The following is a 20924-nucleotide window of genomic DNA, read 5'->3' as shown; positions in this document are numbered from 1 at the left end:
CGAACTGAAAAAAGTGCGCCGAGGTAAGTTTTTAAATTATCGCAAAGTTTCTCACCAAATTATATGAAATTTAATGTTTAGACATAATTTTAGTCGTAGAATTGAAATATGAAAAAAAATAGTGTTCCATTTCAGGAAAAAAATTCCGGTTTAATGTCAAAATACCTGTCAAACGGACTGTCAGTTCTCTACTTCAGAAGTTAACATGTTATTAAAAAATTTCAAAAAGAACAAATCACCTGGGCTAGACTCTCTTTTCAATGAAATTGCAGTGGATAGCACTTTTTTGCACAGCCTTTTCAACCTTTGTTTACAATTAGGAATTTTTCCTCCCCAATGGAAGAGGGCTCGGGTTGTTTTGATTTCTATCTTGCAGTATGGAAAGAAAATGAAGTTTACAACAGTTTTTATTTTTCTGGATTTCAAAGGGGCTTTTGATAATGCTTGGTGGCCATCTATCTTAAAAATTCTAAAAGCTGCTGGTATACCACATAATATCTATAACCTGCTTAAAAGCTTCTTGAATGGGAGGACCGCTGAGCTTCAGCTTGGGACAGAAGCTAAGGTTTATTTTCTAGAAACAGGCTGTCCTCAAGGTTCTGTGTCCAGACCTATTCCTTGGAACATAATAATAAATGATCGTTTAAGTCATCTCAACGGTTGTTTAAAAATTGCTTTTTCAGATAACTTATTCTTAATTTTCTACTGAAAGATTTTGAATAACATTCTTTTGAGAGTACAAGAAGTGCTATATTTTGTCTCGCTTTGAGCGATTTCTCATAAACTCACTTCCAATCCTTCAAAAAGCAAAGCTATGATTGTTCCCAGAAAGTTTAATGAACAAAATATTACTCCTTTGATATTCAATGAGTCTTCTTTGAAATTTATAGAAAATGTTAAGTATCTTGGTGTTTTTCTTGACCCAAAATTAACATCGAAAAAGGAACCTTAATTAATTTCTGCTAAATGTGAAAAAATTATTAATGACTTTCACCGAATCGCCAAAACTACTTTTGGAGTAAGCTACGATGTTAAGAAACTGATGTATAAGCAGTGTATTGTACCTTTCATTTCGTACGGCTGTCTTGCTTAGGGACATGTTCTTACAAAGAAGGTTAACATAAGAAATTTCCCGTTCTTTATCAGAAGTCGAGTAAAAAGATGTTTCTGCATCTTGACACTCGAGAATAAAATACGATCTGTGTGTGAGAAAGATTCAACGCAGAATTCTTCGTATTATTAGTGGTTATAGAACCTTAAGCTATGAGGCTACTTTTGTTCTTGCAGGAGTTCCGCCTATTGATTTTGAAATTGAATATAAGTATAATATTTTCGAGACACTGGCAACCGATTGCATAAATGGAATTGTCCCCCTTCCCTGATCTTCCTCATCTAGCTCTTCCTCATATGGTTATCTTTACAATGGCAAAATGAACAAGGTTGGCCTTTCATTTATTATTTTTGAAGGCCATTCCGAGGTTTGTTATTACACCGTATACGGAATAAATGCACAGCTCTTCAAGCAGCACAGTTCTCCCGTCTGCTGTCGAGTGGAAAGAGAATCCCGACTGGTTTTCCGACATCGATCTCGACCGGTGTTCAGACTAGACTCCTACAACAGAACGGGCGTTGCGATTTTTAAGCGTTTTTCTCGATCTTTCATCGATTGTTAATCGAAACTGTGGTACTTATTAAAAAAAACGAAATATACAAAATATTTTGCTTGAGACGCTCTGCTATTTGAAAAAAAAAAAAATTGTTCCCACCTAAATTAGAACCGAAGTTGCGTTTGGGTATCCCAAGCAATATTGAGCGTTTCTCTGCACCTTTTGAGACCTAGGATGCTTCTCAAAAAACGGTTTGCAACGTCAAGTTTCACGTAAAATCCACTATCATTTTAAAAAACGGTCATGTTCCATTTATTTGCACGTGTGCTCTCGCTCATAATGTTAAACGTATGCCAACTTTGATCAAAGGTGTTTTCGGATCAGTTTCATCTAGAAATATTATTGAGTTGCTGAAATTATGGTCAGGAGGTGTCTTTATTTTTTTTTTTTAATTATTTTTTTATTTTTTATTTTTTTTATTTTTTTTTTTTCCCCCCTCGATCTTTGACCCAAATTACCTATCAACTATGATACTTATTAAAAATCGAAAATATATGAAATATTTGGCTTGAGGAGCACTATGATTCCATAAAAATCTCTTCATCCTGTGTTATATGCATCTGAGAAACCTCTCCTCGTGTAAAATCCATGTTAACTTTGATCGAACGTCTCTCGAGATCTGTTGCACCTACACCAAAATTTTCTACTCAGGTGAGCTTTCATTTGCCGCAAGAATGATTTTCTTCACCCAGGTCTTTTTGAAGTTTTTTATGTTTGCTATGTGAAGGTAGAGGGCCGTTTAATTGATGTGTTAACACCAGTAGAGTTGGTGTAGATTCGAAGTTGGTATATTTAAGATCAGTAAATTTTTAGGATATTTTAGAAACCTTGAGATGTGTGCGGTTATTTCTTGCATTATTTGATTCCGAAATGGCAACCGATCTTGAACCTGATTTAAAAGCAGACGAGATTGCAGTTCTCACCTCCTTTCTTCTTGCTCAAAAGAAGATTGCTACAGAGATTGCAGTTTGATGTGTGCTTTCGTTTCATCAAAAAGGAAATGTGAAGTGTCGATTTTTTTCATGTGTTAATAGTTTGGGTTTTGATATTACTAATATACTTATTGAATATTATACATGATGTTATGTTTTATCATTACACAAGTTTTTATTGAATCTTGAAGTTACATTGAATCTTACATTTTTGTCGAAATCACTTCTTTATTCGAAATATTGTTTTGCAGATGTGTTTGCTGCTCTTTTCCATTAACCCTGATGCTAAAGATGATGAATTTTATTTAATATTGGTTAATGTGCGAGATGAAACATACAATCGCCCTACAAAACTTGCTGAATTTTGGACTGCATATCCAGATGTCATAGGTGGTATGTATAGGGATAAAATACGCGTTAATTGTATCACTCAAAATTGCTTACACATCAAGTAAGATAGTTTGTTTACATGTTAATTCTTAATATTTGTAATTTTAAAACTTAACCAAATAGGAGATGAGAGTTTATTAATTTTTTAAAACTTGCTGACTATACTTTATCTGATAAATATGAAGATTATTCTGTATGATAAGTTATAATGAGTTTCTGGAGTCCATCAATTCTGGTAGGTTTGCACTTAGGAAGAGCTCTTTTGAAGATAGATGAAAATAGTCCATAGATGAAAATAGTCCATAGACAATAGTCCATAGATGAAAAACCAGAGACTTTGCAGGAATACATTGAAAAGGAATAAATGCAATACATGAACGTGTTTTGATTTTTTTCAAGGAATACAGTGGTGTGTTATGAAATAAGAGATGTTGCTTTGTCTTGATGAATTTTCACATTTTGAAAGTCACTGTGATAAAGAAATGGAATTTCTTTGAAAAACTTTTTCTTGCTAGCACACAGAGTTAATATTTTTTCCTACTTTTCTTATTTTTAATTTCCCATTGTAGAAATTCCAGTGAGAATTACTATAAACATTCATCTACCTTCGTCAAGGGCCACAATTCTGCACCGAGCCACATGCCTGAGCAAAAGCTGCTGAATATTAAGATTTTTGTTGTTGTTGCCTGTGCTCACTTGTCTGATGTAGTCAGCCCAAGCCCACAAAATTCGTCATGGCAATGAGCACCAGAATACACCTACTGTTGGCAATAGCCTTGAGCACCATCCAGGTGACAGTGTGATTTAGCTCAGTTCCGCCTCAGATCGGGCTTTGTTAGTGAAATTGTTTTAGCAAAACAGTAATTTCACAATAGTTGCTCTACTGAAATCTCACACCTTGAAGGGCACTCTATTGATTGTTAATAACCTTAGGAAAATGATAACGAAATTTGAAAAAAGAGGATTGTTTTCTGTTTGTCCTGGGTGAGGAAGAAAACCTGCTTCTGCAGAAGCAGTACAAGAGGTTGCGCTTCAGGCCATAGAGGACACAGCCTGAAAATTTCAGTATAGCACAAGTGTCTGGCATGTAACAAAGGTGCTGGATAGATCACATTCTGTCTGTAAAATCTTGTGGAATATCCTCCGATATTACCCTTATAAACTTGACTAATGCAGCGGTTGCTTCCATGTCATTTTGACACTCGACTCTGGCTCTCACTTCAGTTTCTTGCTTGCTTTGAGGTTCATTCAGAATGGCTTTTGAATATCCTCTGGACAGACAAAGCACATTTTCATTTGGATGGTGCAATAAATACTCACAACTGCCAAATTTGGGAATCGGAAAATCCATGCCCTGTCTTAAAGCTTTTGTTTTGTATTCACAAAAGTGACAGTATGGTGTGGATTTTCTACGTCATTTATTCTCAGCCCATACTTCTTCGAGAAGTTAAGTTCTGCAGGCCCAGTGACATGCTCGATCATCGGGCAGCGATATGCATCGCTATTAGAGAACGAAAGTATTCTGTCCCTGTAAGCACGTCAATGACTTGCACACATAATCTTTATGCAACGTGGAGTTCCTCCATACATTGCACAGTATGTTACAAATGTTCTTAAATGTCATTTTACAGAACAATGTGTCATTAGCCAGTATTTTCATAGTATGTAGCCTCCCTGATCCCCAGACCTGAATCCATGCAATTTTTATATTTGATGATATTTGAAACATGTAGTAAATCGTGACAATCCAAGAACTTTACCTGATCTAAAAGTCAGTATTTGACACTACGTACTGAAGATTTCCCAGCGCACACTTTGGTCAAACGTGTAACATGCCATTTTGTGATTTCAAATGGTAGCAAAAAATGATAGCCGTCATGTAGACCATGTTTTTTGTAACAAAATTTGTAAAATTATAAAACTATATTAAAGATGTGGCTAAATGTGTAATTTATTAATATAATGGTCTTTGGTGATGCTATTTGTAACTAATTTTTTTTTTTTTTTTTTTTTTTTTTTTTTTTTTTTTTTTGCTGAAAGAAGTTTTTATCCCTTTGTTATGTCCACCATAAAATTTCACAATTTCCTGATCATTGGTTTCATTTGTAGGCAGCTTGAAATAGGGCTTTTTAATTATAGACGTCCTGTATTATATATATGTACACTGCGAAAAAAAATGGGACAGTTGTATATGTCCCGTTCTGCTGTGCCGATTGATGAAATTCAAATTGCGTTCTTCATGTCTCGAAAGCGTGACTTAGGGTATATATTAGATTTATATATAGCATCATTCTAACATAGGTATTTTTATACAAAATCGAACGTTTTTTTAAATAAGATGCCATTTTTTCCATATTTCGATTTTATTACTCAAATTATGCCAGACTACCAAGTTTTGTAAAATTCGCATGAGTAGTTTTTAAAAAATTAGCTCTCAAAATTTTAGCTCCTCAATATTAATTTAATTTGGGGTTAATCTTTGGATTATGGTAACTCGGCGAAAATTTGGCGACCAATCCTGCTACAGCAACCTGCTAGTTTTTGTTTGGACGCCATTTTGTTTTCACGAAGTAAAGGCTTTTTTTTTTTTTTTTTTTTTTTTTTTAACTCAACTTTTCCAACAATCTGCTAGCCAAATTACGCTTATGCTAGAACTTTTATGGAATAAAAGTGCTTGATCATTACGAAGATTAGGTGTGAAATTCAGACAAAGTGCAGAATCGCCCACTGCTTGCCGCGTTTTTACGAATTGCACATACACGGTATCATCCATGTACACATCGACCTATTTTCACTTAAAAAAACATCCCAGAATTGCACAAAAATGTCATTGCGCACACTCTTGACTATATCCATGTACACTGCTAAAGTCCTAGCTAGCAACCTTTATCGCCTTACCAAAATGTCGCCAAACTACCTGTTACCATATTCCAAAGATTAACCGAATTTGGTATATATTTATTAATATCTCATTTTTATTAAACTTTTTTTATTCTTCCATACACATTTCGAAATTTAGGTTCATTCCAAATAAAATTCACCCATTTTTTATGATTTAATTTTAAAATTTGTATTTTTAAATATTTTTTATATATTTTTGAATTATAACCTATAAAATTTTGGGTAGAGTAGACTTTAAGGTACCTCTTGTATTATGGCGAAGTTGTTGTTTGATTTATCGCCAAGTTGTTGTTTAATTTATGTTACCCTGAGTAGTTGAATGTTATGAAAACCCTATTGGGAAGTAATCGGGTGCATGATTCTAGGAAATTTTCAATCATGGAATGTTTTGTAAGCGTTTTTGTGGTGTGTGTTGGTTTGATTCTTTAGACGGTAGAATGGCTGAATATAGTAAGATTAATTTGAAGTTTGTGTATGATTTGGAGCGAAAGGGAAAAAGAGCTTTAATTGACTGGTGTGTAAATGAAGGTTTACTTAGTAGCCATTATAAGTGTCCTGTATGTAGGAAGGATATGCGTTTAGTCGAACGTAAAAACCGTTTAGAAGGATTTGAATGGGTTTGTAGGAAGAAAGGTTCAGATGGTCACTATGCGAAGCATTAGATCAGAAAGAGTACCTGGTTTGAAAAAAGTCATTTAAAATTTATTTTATTGAGATTATGTATTTTTTGTTTGCCTATATTGTAGAATTTTGTGCTTCTTAGACTTTTTAAGTGAAAATATATCGATGTGTACATGGACAAAGTAAAGGGAGTGCACAATGCAAGTTTGTGCAATTCTGGGATTTTTTTTTTTAAGTGAAAATAGGTTGACGTGTACATGGATAAAGTCAAAGGAGTGCGCAATGCCATTTTTGTGCAATTCAGGAATTTTTTTTTAAGTGAAAATAAGTCGATGTGTTACATGGATACTGAGTTTGTGCAATTGTTTGTCATGTAATTTTGGCTTTGTGCCAAAAATCGTCGCATCGCAAAGCCAAAATAACTAGTCAAAGAATTGCACAAAATCGGTATCTATGTACTGCCAAATTTTGCCAAGGGGTACCCTAAACTATACTTTTACCAAAATTTTTATCATCATCTTAAAGTAGTTGTACTTTTAAGCATACCTGCAAAAAATTAGACTTTTTATTCAAAATTTTCTAAGATATACACGAATTTACATATTTGTGCGGTTTCAAATTTGGCATCTTTTTTTGAGCGATAATAACAGCAAATGTGGGTTATGGATTTTGTTATAGTGAATTGCCACAGCTATATTTAACCTTAAATTTCAAATAAATTTTTAGACAGAATTAATTATATGAATTTTTTAACCTTTTTAAATTTATGATGCATAATAAATATTTATTAATACTATATGAAAAACTGTTTTTTAAATTACAGGTGGTATTATTAAAATTTTTAGCTTTTTTAAAATTTCTTTCTTTTTTCCTCTTTTTTTAAATATTTGTAACAGTAAATTTTCACCTTCGTCGTGTTATCGTCTGCCACTTCACTTCATTTAAATTGAATTGTCTAAAACTGACAAAAGTTTGTTTGATGTCTATTTTCACAAGGTTGTGTCTATTTTCACAAGCAAACAAGACGTTGACACTTTGATTCATGTCCTAGCTTTAAAAAAAAAAAAAAAAACATATATATAAACATAAATTTTTGCATTAATCCTCTTAGAAAGAATGTTTTAAGTAGTAATTTTCTCTCGTGTTGTAGATTATATAAAAAGCATCTTCTTTGATATAGAAATTTTTAGGCTTTAATATGATTAAGATTTTTTGCACCCGATATAAGAATCGGGTTACGCGGTAATATAGGATAAGTGCTGGAGTGTTTTTTTTTTTTTTTTTTTTTTTTTTTTTTTTTATTTATTTATTTAACAAAAACCTTTTAATTCAAATATTTATCCTTTGAACTTTGCTTTACTTATAGTTAAAATGTCTAGAAGCTGTCTTCAGCTGAAACTCATTTAATGCTACTGATATTTTTTAAAAAATTGACAAGAATGCAAACTTTATGGAAGTGTAACTATCTAAAAATCTTAATTTTCTTGTGTCAGCGCTGAAAACAAATGTAGAAGGAAATTAGGGAGAAGCAAAAATTTAAAGGGGAATCTACTTCAGGGAAGTTGTGTGTTAAAGAGAAAACACTTGGACATGTACACCACCAAATAGCAGCAACTAAGTTTGTGCTAACGAAAAAGACAAATATGATATCATTGCAGATTAAAGTGAAGAGCAACTGGTTTTCAACTATATGGTTGTTTAAATTTAAATTACTTCGTAGAACGTAATATTGTGTCATAAACAGAACATCACACATCACATGATTTCTCAGTTGAATTATTTAAAGGAATTTATCCAGTGACATATATAGATATCAGCTAAAGACGTTTTCCTGATGAAACCAGTCTTTCCTTTCATCTGATGCCTTCAAAATGCTTAGCCTGTAAAGACTTATAAAGGCTCTGACTAAATACTGATGAAATGGATTGATTAGGATTATTAAGTTACGTCAAAGTCGGGCTATCTACTTTAAAGGAGGGATGCATTTGTGAAGAACTTTCTAAGCGAAACCAGCTTGTATACACGTTACACATGAGAAAACCATGAAAACGCCCATGCAACCAGCCCGTTCTCCGGGATCCGAACCCCGGAGCGAACTACAGTATTCACCACTCGGCCAAATGTGGGGCCTTTTGAAATGGAAGGTGATACATTTATTTCAAATTAATGTTAGAAATACCAAGATGTTTTGAAAAGTTGGATGCTTTTTAATATACTTGCAGAGTGCCTGAAAAAAAAAAAGAGCAAAATAAAATATTTGACTAAAATACCAATAACATTTTAAGAAATTAAATATAGGATGATAAAATTGTGTAAAAGAATGGGCAAACTTATCAAACTGTTCAAAGCAATGTATACAGTCATTCTAAATTAAAATGTCAGATATATATCTCTCTTATTTATATATCTTTTCTGAAAAGGACATTGAAAGGTGTGTTAACTGTGCTTTATGGTATTTTCTCTTTTAATATATGCAGTTTTCAAACGCATCGTAGTCTGAGTCACAAAGTATTCTTTCGAAAGAAACGCAATTCAAATAAATAAAATAAAATTCTAGAAAATTTATATTAATAAATATATTTAAAATACTCATTTCGAATGAATAAATAGAAAATTTTTAAATAATTATCTGAAAAGACACTTCAACACAAACAAATAAAAATAGTCTAAAAATTTAAAAATTACCTAAAATAACAATTACAAGGGCAATCCCAAAAAAAAAGGTCTCCTATTTTTTCGGGGCGTAGAGAAAGTTTTAATACGGTTGTTGGCAACACTATTGTGAGTGGTGCCTTCTCCGCTACCACATAAGCACGCAGGCGCTTCGCTCGGATGCTCAGTCTTGGCTTGGCAGCCATTCGAAATGGAGCTCCCGATAAACGTTACCGCCAAGTGCGAAAAGCACGCAGTTATTCAATTTTTGAACGCAAAAGGCATTAAACCGGATGAAATTCACCGCCTATTGACGGAAGTGTATGGACAGTCATGCATGGATGTCAAAAACGTTCACAAGTAGTGTAGAGAGTTTACAGCCGGTCGTACTGAAATTCATGACGAAGAAAGGAGCGGGAGGCCATCAATTGCCGACGAGACAGTCGCAAAAGTTGAGGAACTCATGCGTAAAGATGTTCTCTGCATTTTGGTTCCTGAGGTTTCCAGAAGAAGGTTCAACGCTTCCTGAAGGGCATGGCGGCAAGCTGGTATGACATGGGCATTATAAAACTGCCACAGCGTCTACAAAAATGCATCGACCGAAATGGCGATTATGTTGAAAAATAAAGCATTCTTCAATCTTTAAAGTGATGTAGCAATTATAGAAATTAAACGGTTCTTTGTATATCTAAAAATATAGGAGACCTTTTTTTTGGGATTGCCCTCGTATGACCAAAAAAAATTATAAAGAAAACTATTTGAAAAATAAATAAGGAAGTACTCTGATATGCGTCCTCAAGTCGCCAAATTTCTCACCAACTCCATGCTGCCATTATTATTATCTAAATTTTTTGTCTACATTTCGAACCTTAAGCCTAAAATGTTTCCAAAAATGCCGTTTTCGCGCATGCAAAAACCACGTTTTGAACACACAATTTAAGCTACAAGTCCGAAACAAAAACAAAAAATTTAGATAGCAAAAACGTAAAGTTTCTAACCCAAAACATTTGACTAGAATTCATGTACACAGCAATATGTTTTAACTTCAAAAAACATCTACGAATGGCACAATCTAGGCAACAAACGAACCTACGAACTACACACACCTCGCTTTAATAAATTAACATAACAACAATAAATTTCCAAAAATACCATGTACACAGCGATATGTTTTAACTTCAAAAAACAGCTACAAATTGCAAAATCTAGGCAACAAACGAATCTACAAACTACACACACCTCGCTTTAATAAATTAACATAACAACAATAAATTGCAAAGAATACCATGTACACAGCATTCTGTTTCAACTTTAAAAAACATCTACCAATTGCACAATCTAGACACTACGCACTAATCAACAAAATAAACTAAAATAAATTTCAAATAATTTTAAAAAACAACAATAATGACAGAAATTCCTACTAAATAAACAATGAACGTAACATTCTACAAAATAAGAACAAGAATAAAATAAAATGCACTTACCATGAATTAATGCTTTTTCGAACAGCAGAAATACCAATTTCATAACGCCTTTAACATACTGCCACGTAATCACGTATTTATATGACAGCCAGACACACTATCCAGAAAATTCATACTATTACCCTATTTCTATCATGCACAGCCACTGAAAATAATCTACCAGACCCTCTTTCCACACCTCCAAATACCCACTGTCCCTCAACAGGATGACCACGATGATATTTCCTTTTGCCAAACTTCAATTAAACAACTTCCAACATTTTATCTTTTCCCCCTATCTTCTCAGACACAGAGCATGACACAAACCAACGAGCTCCAGCGAAAAATTTTTTAACGCCGACAGGGTTGCCATGCAACACGCAATCGCGCCAAAAACCAGCGCAGAAGACATATCACCACATTTGGTGAAATTAGGGCGTATATCGGAGTTGTACCAAAAATAAATGCACCTTTTATTTAAACTATGCAGTTTGAATGGGTAAATAAAAATTTTGAAAACAGTTATTGGAAAGAAACCATGCAACTTAAACAATTAAAATGAAATTCAAAAAACAAAAAAATATATTTAAAATAATAACATAAAAATACAACATAAAGAACATTATTTGAAAGAAAGAACGTTGTAACTATTTTTCCTCTCACGCACAATGTAAAAAGGAAAAGGAAAATATGTTGCCATATATTAAAAAGTTCGCCAAGTCAACTAATCTTGGTGCAAACTGAAAAAAAGCACCAATATAAAGTTTTGAATCTATCCATAAATTTCTCACCAAGTTTTACAAAATTTAATATTTAGACATAATTTGAGTCATAGAACCGAAATATGTAAAAAAATTGGTATGTTATTTCAGAAAAAGTTGGATTTTGTGTCAAAATACCTATGTTAGAATAGTGCCATATATAAATCTAATATATATCCTAAGTTGCGCTTCCGAGTCATGGAAAACGCAATTTGAATTTTGTGAATCGGCCCAGTAGAACGGGAGATATAGAAATGTCCCATTTTTTTTTGCGCAGTGTACATGTATACACTGACTGCCAATAAGTATATGGACACCTATGAAAATGACGATATCTGCGGTCCTAAGGTACGTCAGGGACTACGCCGGTATATATCGTGTAGGAAACAGCATCGGCTTTAGAGAGCACTGAAATGCCTCGCAGTTCGGTGCTCTCTGATTTCGAGAAAGGTATAATTATCGGGTATCACAAATGTGGCCGATCCTTAAGGGACATATCTAGCGATCTGAAGTACTCAAAATCGACAGTGGCCTATGTGATTAAGAAGTGGAAAGGGAGCGGTGATTGTCGGAATGTGCCCCGAGTCGGCAGACCAACGAAAGTGGGAGATAGAGACCGACGAGTGCTGTCCAGAGAAATTCGGAAGAACCGCACCTAACCGATGGCCCCCATCTGCGAGAAGCTTCAACAGGCATCCGGGAGTATTGTTTTTCAATGAATACCATCTGTAAAGAAGCACATCTCCTTGGTTTTCATGGTCGTGTTGCTGCCCATAAGCCTTTGATCACAAAGTCCGACACGCTGCTCGTTTAATGTGGTGCAAAGCACATCGAAATTGGACAGTAGATCAGTGGAAACGGGTTCTTTGGAGTGACGAATCAAGGTTCACCCTTTACCGTTCAAATGGCAGGATCTGGGTCTGGCATCTAGCTGGAGAACGTCTCCTGCCCGAATGCATTGTGCCAACAATCAAGTTCGGCGGAGGTGGAATTATGGTCTGGAGGTGTTTCTCCTGGTATGGGCTAGGACCCTTGGTCCCCATTCATGGTAAGCTCAACTCCGATGCCTACTGCACTATTTTGGATGACAATGTGCTTCCTACGTTGTGGCAGTTTTACGGGTTGGACCCCTTTTACTTTCAGGACGACAATGCCAGTTGTCATGTTTCGACGTTAACCAAGGCTTGGTATGGAGCCAATGGAGTTCATCGAATGGACTGGTCTGCCCAGAGTCCAAACCTGAACCCTATCGAGAACCTCTGGAACGCGTTGCATCACCAAATTCTGGGGTGCACTACCCGTGCAAAATCGGTGAAGGAACTTCTCTGTCTTCTCCAAGCCGAGTGGAAGAAAATACCACTAGCTGTCATACAAAGACTTGTATAAAGTATGCCCCTGAGGGTCCATGCTGTAATTACCTCTCGTGGAGGCTCTACCAACTATTGATTTTGAATAAAGTTAGTTTTTCTTTTCTATCACAGGTGTCCAAATACTTATTGGTAGTCAGTGTATGTGTGTATACTCGCACAAATATGAATATGCATATAAATGCCTTTCTGAATATGTTTGATGTTTATATTTATTTTTGCATTATTCCTCAGTTCCCTTATCTATATCTTTTTGATTCTGTTTCCTTTTGTTTATTTTAAACAAATGATGCATGAAACGAAGTTTTTTAGAATTTTTCCCTTGATGTATTATAGGTATGGATGTAGAACCTGGAAAAGAAGGTGGTACATGGCTTGCTATGAAGAAAAATGGAAAGATTGGTGCATTATTGAATATCCTGCAGCCTGATAATGAAATACTCCCTGATAAGAAAGGCAGAGGTAAAATCAAAATATTTGTTCTGAATTCTCATTTCTTGAAATATCAAAGGAGAGAAAATTACAGTGTATTAATTTGTTTATTTCATCATAACTATTGTATTCCTTAATACCATAATAATCAATTATGATTCCTGCTGTAAGTTTTTAGTTATTAGAGAAAACAAATACTTATGTAATTGAAACTAAGGAAATGTGCATTGCAAGTGAATGTGTGAAAGTACAATATTTTTTCCTCAGTAGTTTAGACTATCTAAAATTTAGTAACATTCTTCATATTTCAGTTTATTGAATGTATTTCTTAGTAAAATGTCAAAGTAAATGAATATTTGAAGAAATAAATAAGCCTAAATAGATTGTAATATCAATGAACATTTTTAATGACAGAAATTAACTTAAACATAGTTGCGTACAGCAGAGAAAAAAGGCGAAGAAGTAAGAATGATATACATATACATACATACGTAATAAACAGTTACGTCATCATTCACTGCGCGGATAAACGCGAACGGCGCATGCGTCAGGAGAAGCTCTCTTAAGCTAAACGTCGTATTATAATTTATGATACAACAATCCCCCTTTCGACGTTTGGCGGCTGAAAAAAAAATAAACATTAATCATTTATAGTTATTCCAATTAATTTACAGCACTTAGAATGTTTCGAAGCAGTCAATGTTTTTGTCAGTACATCAGCAGGCATTTTCTCTGTTGGCACATATTTAACGTCTATTTCATTTCTTTCATAAATTTCACGAATGAAATGATGTCTAATATCTATGTGTTTAGTGCGTGAGTGATAAACAGCATTTTTCATAAGCTTCTGTGCACCTTGATTATCACAATATATAATGGTTGGATAATCAGCAGTAAAATTTAATTCTTTAAGAAAATGACGTAAATAAACTGCTTCTTTGGCACTTTCTGAAAGACTGATGTACTCTGCTTCAGTACTTGATAATGCAACAGTTTGTTGCTTTCGTGATTCCCATGTTATCGGATTTCCAGCTAACTTGAATAGGTAACCTGTATACGATTTTCTAGTATTAACATCAGACGCCCAGTCGGCATCGGTATATCCAATAAGTGCTTTTCCAGTCTTTCGAAATTTTAAACAATAATTTTTAGTTCCTTTTAAGTATCGAAGAATGCGCTTTGCAGCCAACCAGTGTAATTTTCCAGGATTGTTATTAAATTGGCTCAGGTGACTGATGGCATATGTAATATCCGGCCTAGTAAACACAGAAAGATACATAAGCGAACCAATTAGACGGCGAACAAGGTGCATTGTTCATTTCTTCCTTTTCAGTTTCAGAAGGACACATTTCTTTACTTAATTTTACAGTAGGATCTAAAGGAGTTGCTACTGGTTTTGCATCTTGCATATTAAACCTTCGTAGAATATTATCAACATATTTCTGCTGAGATAAACTAATAGAATTATTATTTACATCTTGATTAAATTCTATTCCAAGACAATAATGAAGTTTGCCTAAATCTTTAACATGAAATTCTTTAGAAAGATAACCTTTAAGTTCAGCATATAAATCACAGCTATTTGTTGCTATTATTAAGTCATCAACATATAAAATTAGAACTAACTCACCTTGAGATGTTTTCATCCTGTATACACACTTATCTGATCGTAATGGTTGTAATCCAAAGTTTTTGAGTTCTTTGTCTCATTTTTCATATCACTGTCGTCCACTTTGTTTCAAACCATAAAGAGACTTTTGCAAAGCATAAACATAATCAGGATTATTTTGGTCTTCAAAACCTTTAGCTTGTTCCATGAAAATTTCTTCTTTTAAATCTCCGTTAACATAAGCCATAACAAAATCTAGTTGATATAACATAAGGTCTTGTTCAGCACTGTATGCAATAACAGTTCTTATAGAACTTGCTTTGGCTACTGGAGCAAAGGTTTCATTAAAATCAATTCCAGGTTCCTGTGCAAATCCTCTAGCAACCAATCGAGCTTTTCTCTTTTGAACTGTTCCATTTGCATTATATTTCGTTCTAAGAACCCAGCGACATCCTATTACCTTTTTGTTGTGTGGTCGCTTTACTAATTTCCATGCACCATTTTTAACAAGTGCTTCATACTCACTTTGCATAGCCTTATGCCATTCTTCAGCATAACTTCCATTTAATGCTTCTTCTAATGTCGGATTTGTATCTTCTTCAGCAATTTGTGCTTCTTCCTTTTCTATGTTTATATTGTGGTACTCCTTTTTTGGTCTTCCTGGCTTCTCAGTCTTGACTTTCTTTGGACGACCTGCCCCCCTTTTAATCTGCATTTCAGGTAGTGCTTCGGAATCAGAATCTTCATTATCAGATGATTCAGCAGATGCTTCTGCCATATTTGAGGGGTCTTCTGTTATTTCATCAGCCGATATTTGATTTACATTCAGAGGTTTTTCCTTCTTTTTATCAGGAATATTTTCGAGAAATAAAACTTCTAAATCTTTATCATAATTAGTACAGTTTTCAAATTCATCAATGAATCTAACATCTCGGCTTATAACGATTTTTCTGGAATTTTTATTCCACAGCCTGTATGCTTTCGATTCATTTGAGTATCCTACAAATATATGTTCTTCTGATGGAGGATCGAATTTCCCTTTAGACCTTTTATTAAGTACAAAACATTTCTGTCCGAGTACTTTGAAGTGAGATACAGTTGGCTTGATGCCAAAAAATAACTCATAAGGTGTTTTGTTTATTCCCAGGCTTCGATTTGGGCAACGATTACGAATATAAACAGCACAGTTCAAGGCTTCAGCCCAAAAGGATTGGGGAAGATTACTTTGTAGTAACAAACATCTGGCCATTTCAGTTAAAGAGCGGTTCATGCGTTCAGCTCTCGAATTCTGTTGAGGAGTCATTGGTGGAGAGAATTCTCGCTTAATCCCGCATTCTTGAATATATTTATTAAATTCTCCGCGATATTCGAGACCGTTGTCAGTCCGAAGGATTTTTATTTTCTTTCCTAGACGATTTTCGACCGCAGCTTTGTATTTAATGAATGCATTTTTCACTTCATCTTTAGTTTTAAGAAAACTGACTTCGACATAACTCGATTTGTCGTCTATGAAAGTAACAAAATAACGCGAACCAGCATGGGATGGGACTCTCATAGATCCACACAAATCTGAGTGAATCAAGTACAGTAATTCATCACTTTGAAATTTTGATTCTTTTTGAAAAGGTTGCACAGTTTGTTTACCTCTGATACAGACTTTGCAGTCTTTTAGAGATTCAGTGTTATTAAAATTTAAATTTCTAACCATGTTATCAGACTTAAGTCTTTTCAAATCAGACTCATTTAAATGACCTAATTTAAGATGCCACTTTACAAAATCACTTACCTGTGCTATTGCAGCAGTTTCAGTGCTTGGATGTATATAATAAAGATCACCATGACGAATAGCCTGCACTAGTATAGATCCATTTGGTTCTATTATTCTAGCATGTCGTTCTGTAAAAATCACTGAACGATTATTTGCGGTAGCTTTAGATGTTGACAGCAAATTACATTTTAATTCCGGAACATATACACATTTTTGAGCGCAAGTTTAATTGTCTTATTTCCGTTAGGTAATGTTACAAGGACAGTTCCAATTCCTGTAATTTTTGCTGTTTTGTCAACTGCTAACTTTATGGTTGAATTCGTTCGAGGGTGAAATTCTGAAAATAACCTTCTGTCATTGCACATGTGAGATGTACAGCCACTATCTAAGCACCATGAGGAGGTCTTCTGATAAGCATTGTTTACTGCTAAACTAATCTGCTCTTCATAATTAGAAGCCATCAGAGAACCTTGATTTCCCTTATTTGATTGCGCATATTTTCTATCAGCTATTTTCTTTCTGCATTCAGATGCCTTGTGCCCAATTTTCGAGCAGTAATTACACTTCAAATTTCGAAAATTTCTTTCAGCTGGAAAATTTTTGTTTGAATTTACCTTCCATTTTTCATTTTTCTTCTGTTCTTGATTTCTTCTTTTATAATCAGTATAGTATGCATTCTATGAATCTTGAGACGTTTTCCCTTTTCTTGCTTCCCATTCTTCTAACATTTTGATTTTCAAAGATTCGAGACTAGGTAACTGATCTCTTGATTCGATGGCGCATCTAAAATTTTCAAAATTTTCTGGAATACTATAGAGCAGAAGAATCGATAATAAATCATCAGCTATGTCAATTTCCATTTGTTTAAGCTTATCAACTATTTCGAAGAAATTATTCAAATGTTCAGACATCGTTTCGCTTTCCACCATTTTTCTAAATAAAAGCTGTTTTAATAATGTAGCCTTCTTTGTAGGTCCTTTCGATTCATATACGGCTTTGAGTTTATTCCACACAGCATTTGATGTCACACAATGCTTTATATGACACAGTTCACTAGGATTAATTGCAAGAATTATATCTGCGCGAGCTTTTTGATCAGCTTGGAGCCATTTCTTTTCGTCTTCGGTTCCTTCAGCAGGTTTTAGCACTTTACCGGTTACATAATCCCAGTGGTCGTTTTTAATCAATACTGCTTCTATTTGTAATTTCCAACTGTCAAAATTATCTTTTCCGAGCTTTTCTATAGTAGTCAAATGCGACATAATGTAATACAGTCTCTCACAGCCAAAAAAACAAGATTGAGCGCTATAAAAATAGGCTTAACTGAACGCTGATCAGTTCTTACCGTTGATTAGACGTAACAGTTCTTGCACTGAATTAGGCTTAAGAGTTCAATGCTTGAAAACTTCAAAATGTTCATTTTAAAATAAGTATTTTGCTAATTAGGCACAGTTGAAACATTCCTGGGCCCATAGCCATTGAAGAAATAAATAAGCCTAAATAGATTGTAATATCAATGAACATTTTTAATGACAGAAATTAACTTAAACATAGTTGCGTACAGCAGAGAAAAAAGGCGAAGAAGTAAGAATGATATACATACATACGTAATAAACAGTTACGTCATCATTCACCGCGCAGATAAACACGAACGGCGCATGCGTCAGGAGAAGCTCTCTTAAGCTAAACATCGTATTATAATTTATGATACAACAATATTTAAAACTAAAGTTATAAAAAGTAAAATGAGTCATCTTGTAAATTAGTCTCTAAATCTGAACTGGCATTAGAAGGACTTCATTGATGATCATGGGGTTCACTTGTGTGTCTCTAAATTTCTGAAACATTTCTGCTGAAGCCACATGGGCTGAGAGTGACAACTGGCGAAGAGTGCGTCTCTTTATTTTAATAAATGTTTATGGGATGCCTTTGTTATTTTTGTTTCTTATTGAATGAAATTTTTGCACAGTATGAATGGCTAGCAATGTTTGCTATCTTATCTTAGGGCCTATGTTCTAGAAGACTGAATGTTTGTAAGTGTGTAGTTTCTTTGCAGTATGGAGGCATTTAAAATACATGGCAAATGAAAGTCCTCTAGAGTTTGGTGGTAAGGGATGGGAGGATCCTTGGATCCATCTCTCAGATTCTCCTTGAAAATTGGGATAAAACTTTGGCAAAAGTTGACTGTCACCTATAAGGTGCCCAAAGCCTCTGCCACTGACAGATGCATACTGTGCTGCACTGTATTATAACTCTGTTTTATTCTCTTCCTATATCTTTTACTTGATTTAATTCAGTGCTGTTATATATATTGTATGTTTATGAAATTTATTGAATAACCGGTTACTCAATAAATAATTGTAAGGTTGAGTTTTTATATCAATTTATGACATACAGCAGACAATCAATCTGAAATATTCAATTATCCACTCACTATGTAATGTGTTACTGAGCCTTGAATCAAGAAATCCCAAAATATTGTGGGTTTTTTTTTTTTTTTTTTTTTTTTTTTTTTTTCCACCACTGTCTTTCAGGGAATGTTTTTCTTCATCGACCACCTTACATTTTTCTCTGTAGTAAACAGCATACAGTGTCATTGTGATACAAATAACTGCATGTAATAACTTTGAGATAACAATTAGATTAAGAATATGAAGAAACGTTTTGATAAAAATGGTTTATTAACTTTATATTTAATTACTTTTTACATTATTAATGTTTTTAATTTACAAATTAGAGCAGGTTTTCAGAAACGAAACTGAAAATTGTAATTGAGCAAAAGTTCAATTTTAATCAATCTGAAATAATCGGACAATCAATCTGAAATATTCAATTATCCACTCACTATATGTAATGTGTTACTGAGCCTTGAATCAAGGAATTCCAAAATCCTTTCCCCCCCACCACCACTGCCTTTTAAAGGAATGTTTTTCTTCATCGACCACCTTACATTTTTCTCTGTAGTATACAGCATACAGTGTCATTGTGATACAAATAACTGCATGTAATAACTTGGAGATAACAATTAGATTAAGAATATGAAGAAACGTTTTGATAAAAATGGTTTATTAACTTTATATTTAATTACTTTTTACATTATTAATGTTTTTAATTTACAAATTAGAACAGGTTTTCAGAAACGAAATTGAAAATTGTAATTGAGGAAAAGTTCAATTTTAATCATTGTGATGGCTGTACTTGACATGTTGATACAATTCTTTTAATATTCAGCATAAAACTACTCGACTTAATTCTTAAATCTCTTTGTTCAAAAAGTATTCAACCTGTTTCTTGTCTTCTGTAGTAAATTATTGACTTCTACTAGGAAAGAAGAGGGGAACATCAGTAATGTTCTTTGGTAATAACTTATATTTTGGGATATTTCTTCTAGATGACTGAATTCCAAAAATTAGCATACACATATGTTTTGAATAGGACATCTTCCTTCAATGTAATCAGGTCTTTATACATCATAATTTCAAGATCAAATATAATGCAGTTAGCAGTTCTAGACATGCTGGCACATCCAAATTTTCAATGTCTTGGAAGCCAGCATTAAAATTTTTTAATTTTTCAAGCAACTTTATACATATTACAGTAAACCTTTGCTGAATGTGGATTTGTGGAAAGCAATTTCACTTATATGCATAATCTTAATTGTTTCTATTTAACTAGAACTTGGTAGACTTCATTCATATGCAAATTAGCATTCCTTCATCAACACTGAATGCTTGCTGGTATGAGCTCTTGCGAGAAGTTATGAACAATTTTAAAGGATTTTCATCGATTGAAAGTAAAGCCAAGAAACATATGAATTTCAAATGCAGTTAGCAGTGAAGGAATTTTAAGATGAAGAATTTGATGATCTCATAAACTAGCCAAAAATGAAAGCAGTGATAATAAAGAAAATAAAGTGCCTCTCAGACTTAAAAAAGTTAGATTAATTGTTTAAAAAAAAAAAAAAAAATTGTCCAATTTTGCAATCATCATCTGCATAAATGAAAAGCATTTGAGCATTAGATAACTTTCTGTTACCATGAAACTTTGAGAGATGCTTTAATCACTCCCCGCCCCCGCCCCCCAAAAAAAGTCCTTTCAATAAACGTATGTTTTATTTTTTTCTTTTAAATGCAAACATTATGCATATTTTCTTAATCTGAATTAGGGTTTAACACATTTTTTTTCCATAGAAAATTTAACTTGCACACGGAACACGATTATGCCATACATGAAATATGTTAATGACATAATCCTCACATTCGGCAAGGATTTACTATATACCTTCTGAGGACAACTGGTGAAGAAGTTTTGTATTCTTGTGTTTTATTTTTAATGCAGCATTTTTTACATAAAAATAT

General features: G+C 33.8%; 1 protein-coding gene across 1 annotated transcript in view; it reads left to right on the top strand.

The window, feature by feature from the left end:
• The first annotated feature begins 2433 nt into the window (after nucleotides 1-2433).
• The window catches only part of LOC118204118 (transport and Golgi organization 2 homolog), a 37727-nt gene continuing 19236 nt past the window's right edge, over nucleotides 2434-20924 (top strand). Inside the window, exons 1-3 of the mRNA XM_085813422.1 lie at nucleotides 2434-2669; nucleotides 2851-2992; nucleotides 13094-13219. Coding sequence (XP_085669548.1) covers nucleotides 2851-2992; nucleotides 13094-13219 — 268 coding nt within the window. The 5' untranslated portion in view covers nucleotides 2434-2669. The remainder of the gene's footprint in view (nucleotides 2670-2850; nucleotides 2993-13093; nucleotides 13220-20924) is intronic.

Source organism: Stegodyphus dumicola, chromosome 1 (assembly GCF_044657685.1).
Source record: "Stegodyphus dumicola isolate Sdum_Otavi_A_Nest chromosome 1, ASM4465768v1".
NCBI lineage: Eukaryota > Metazoa > Arthropoda > Arachnida > Araneae > Eresidae > Stegodyphus > Stegodyphus dumicola.
This window is presented reverse-complemented; position numbering and strand designations above follow the sequence as displayed.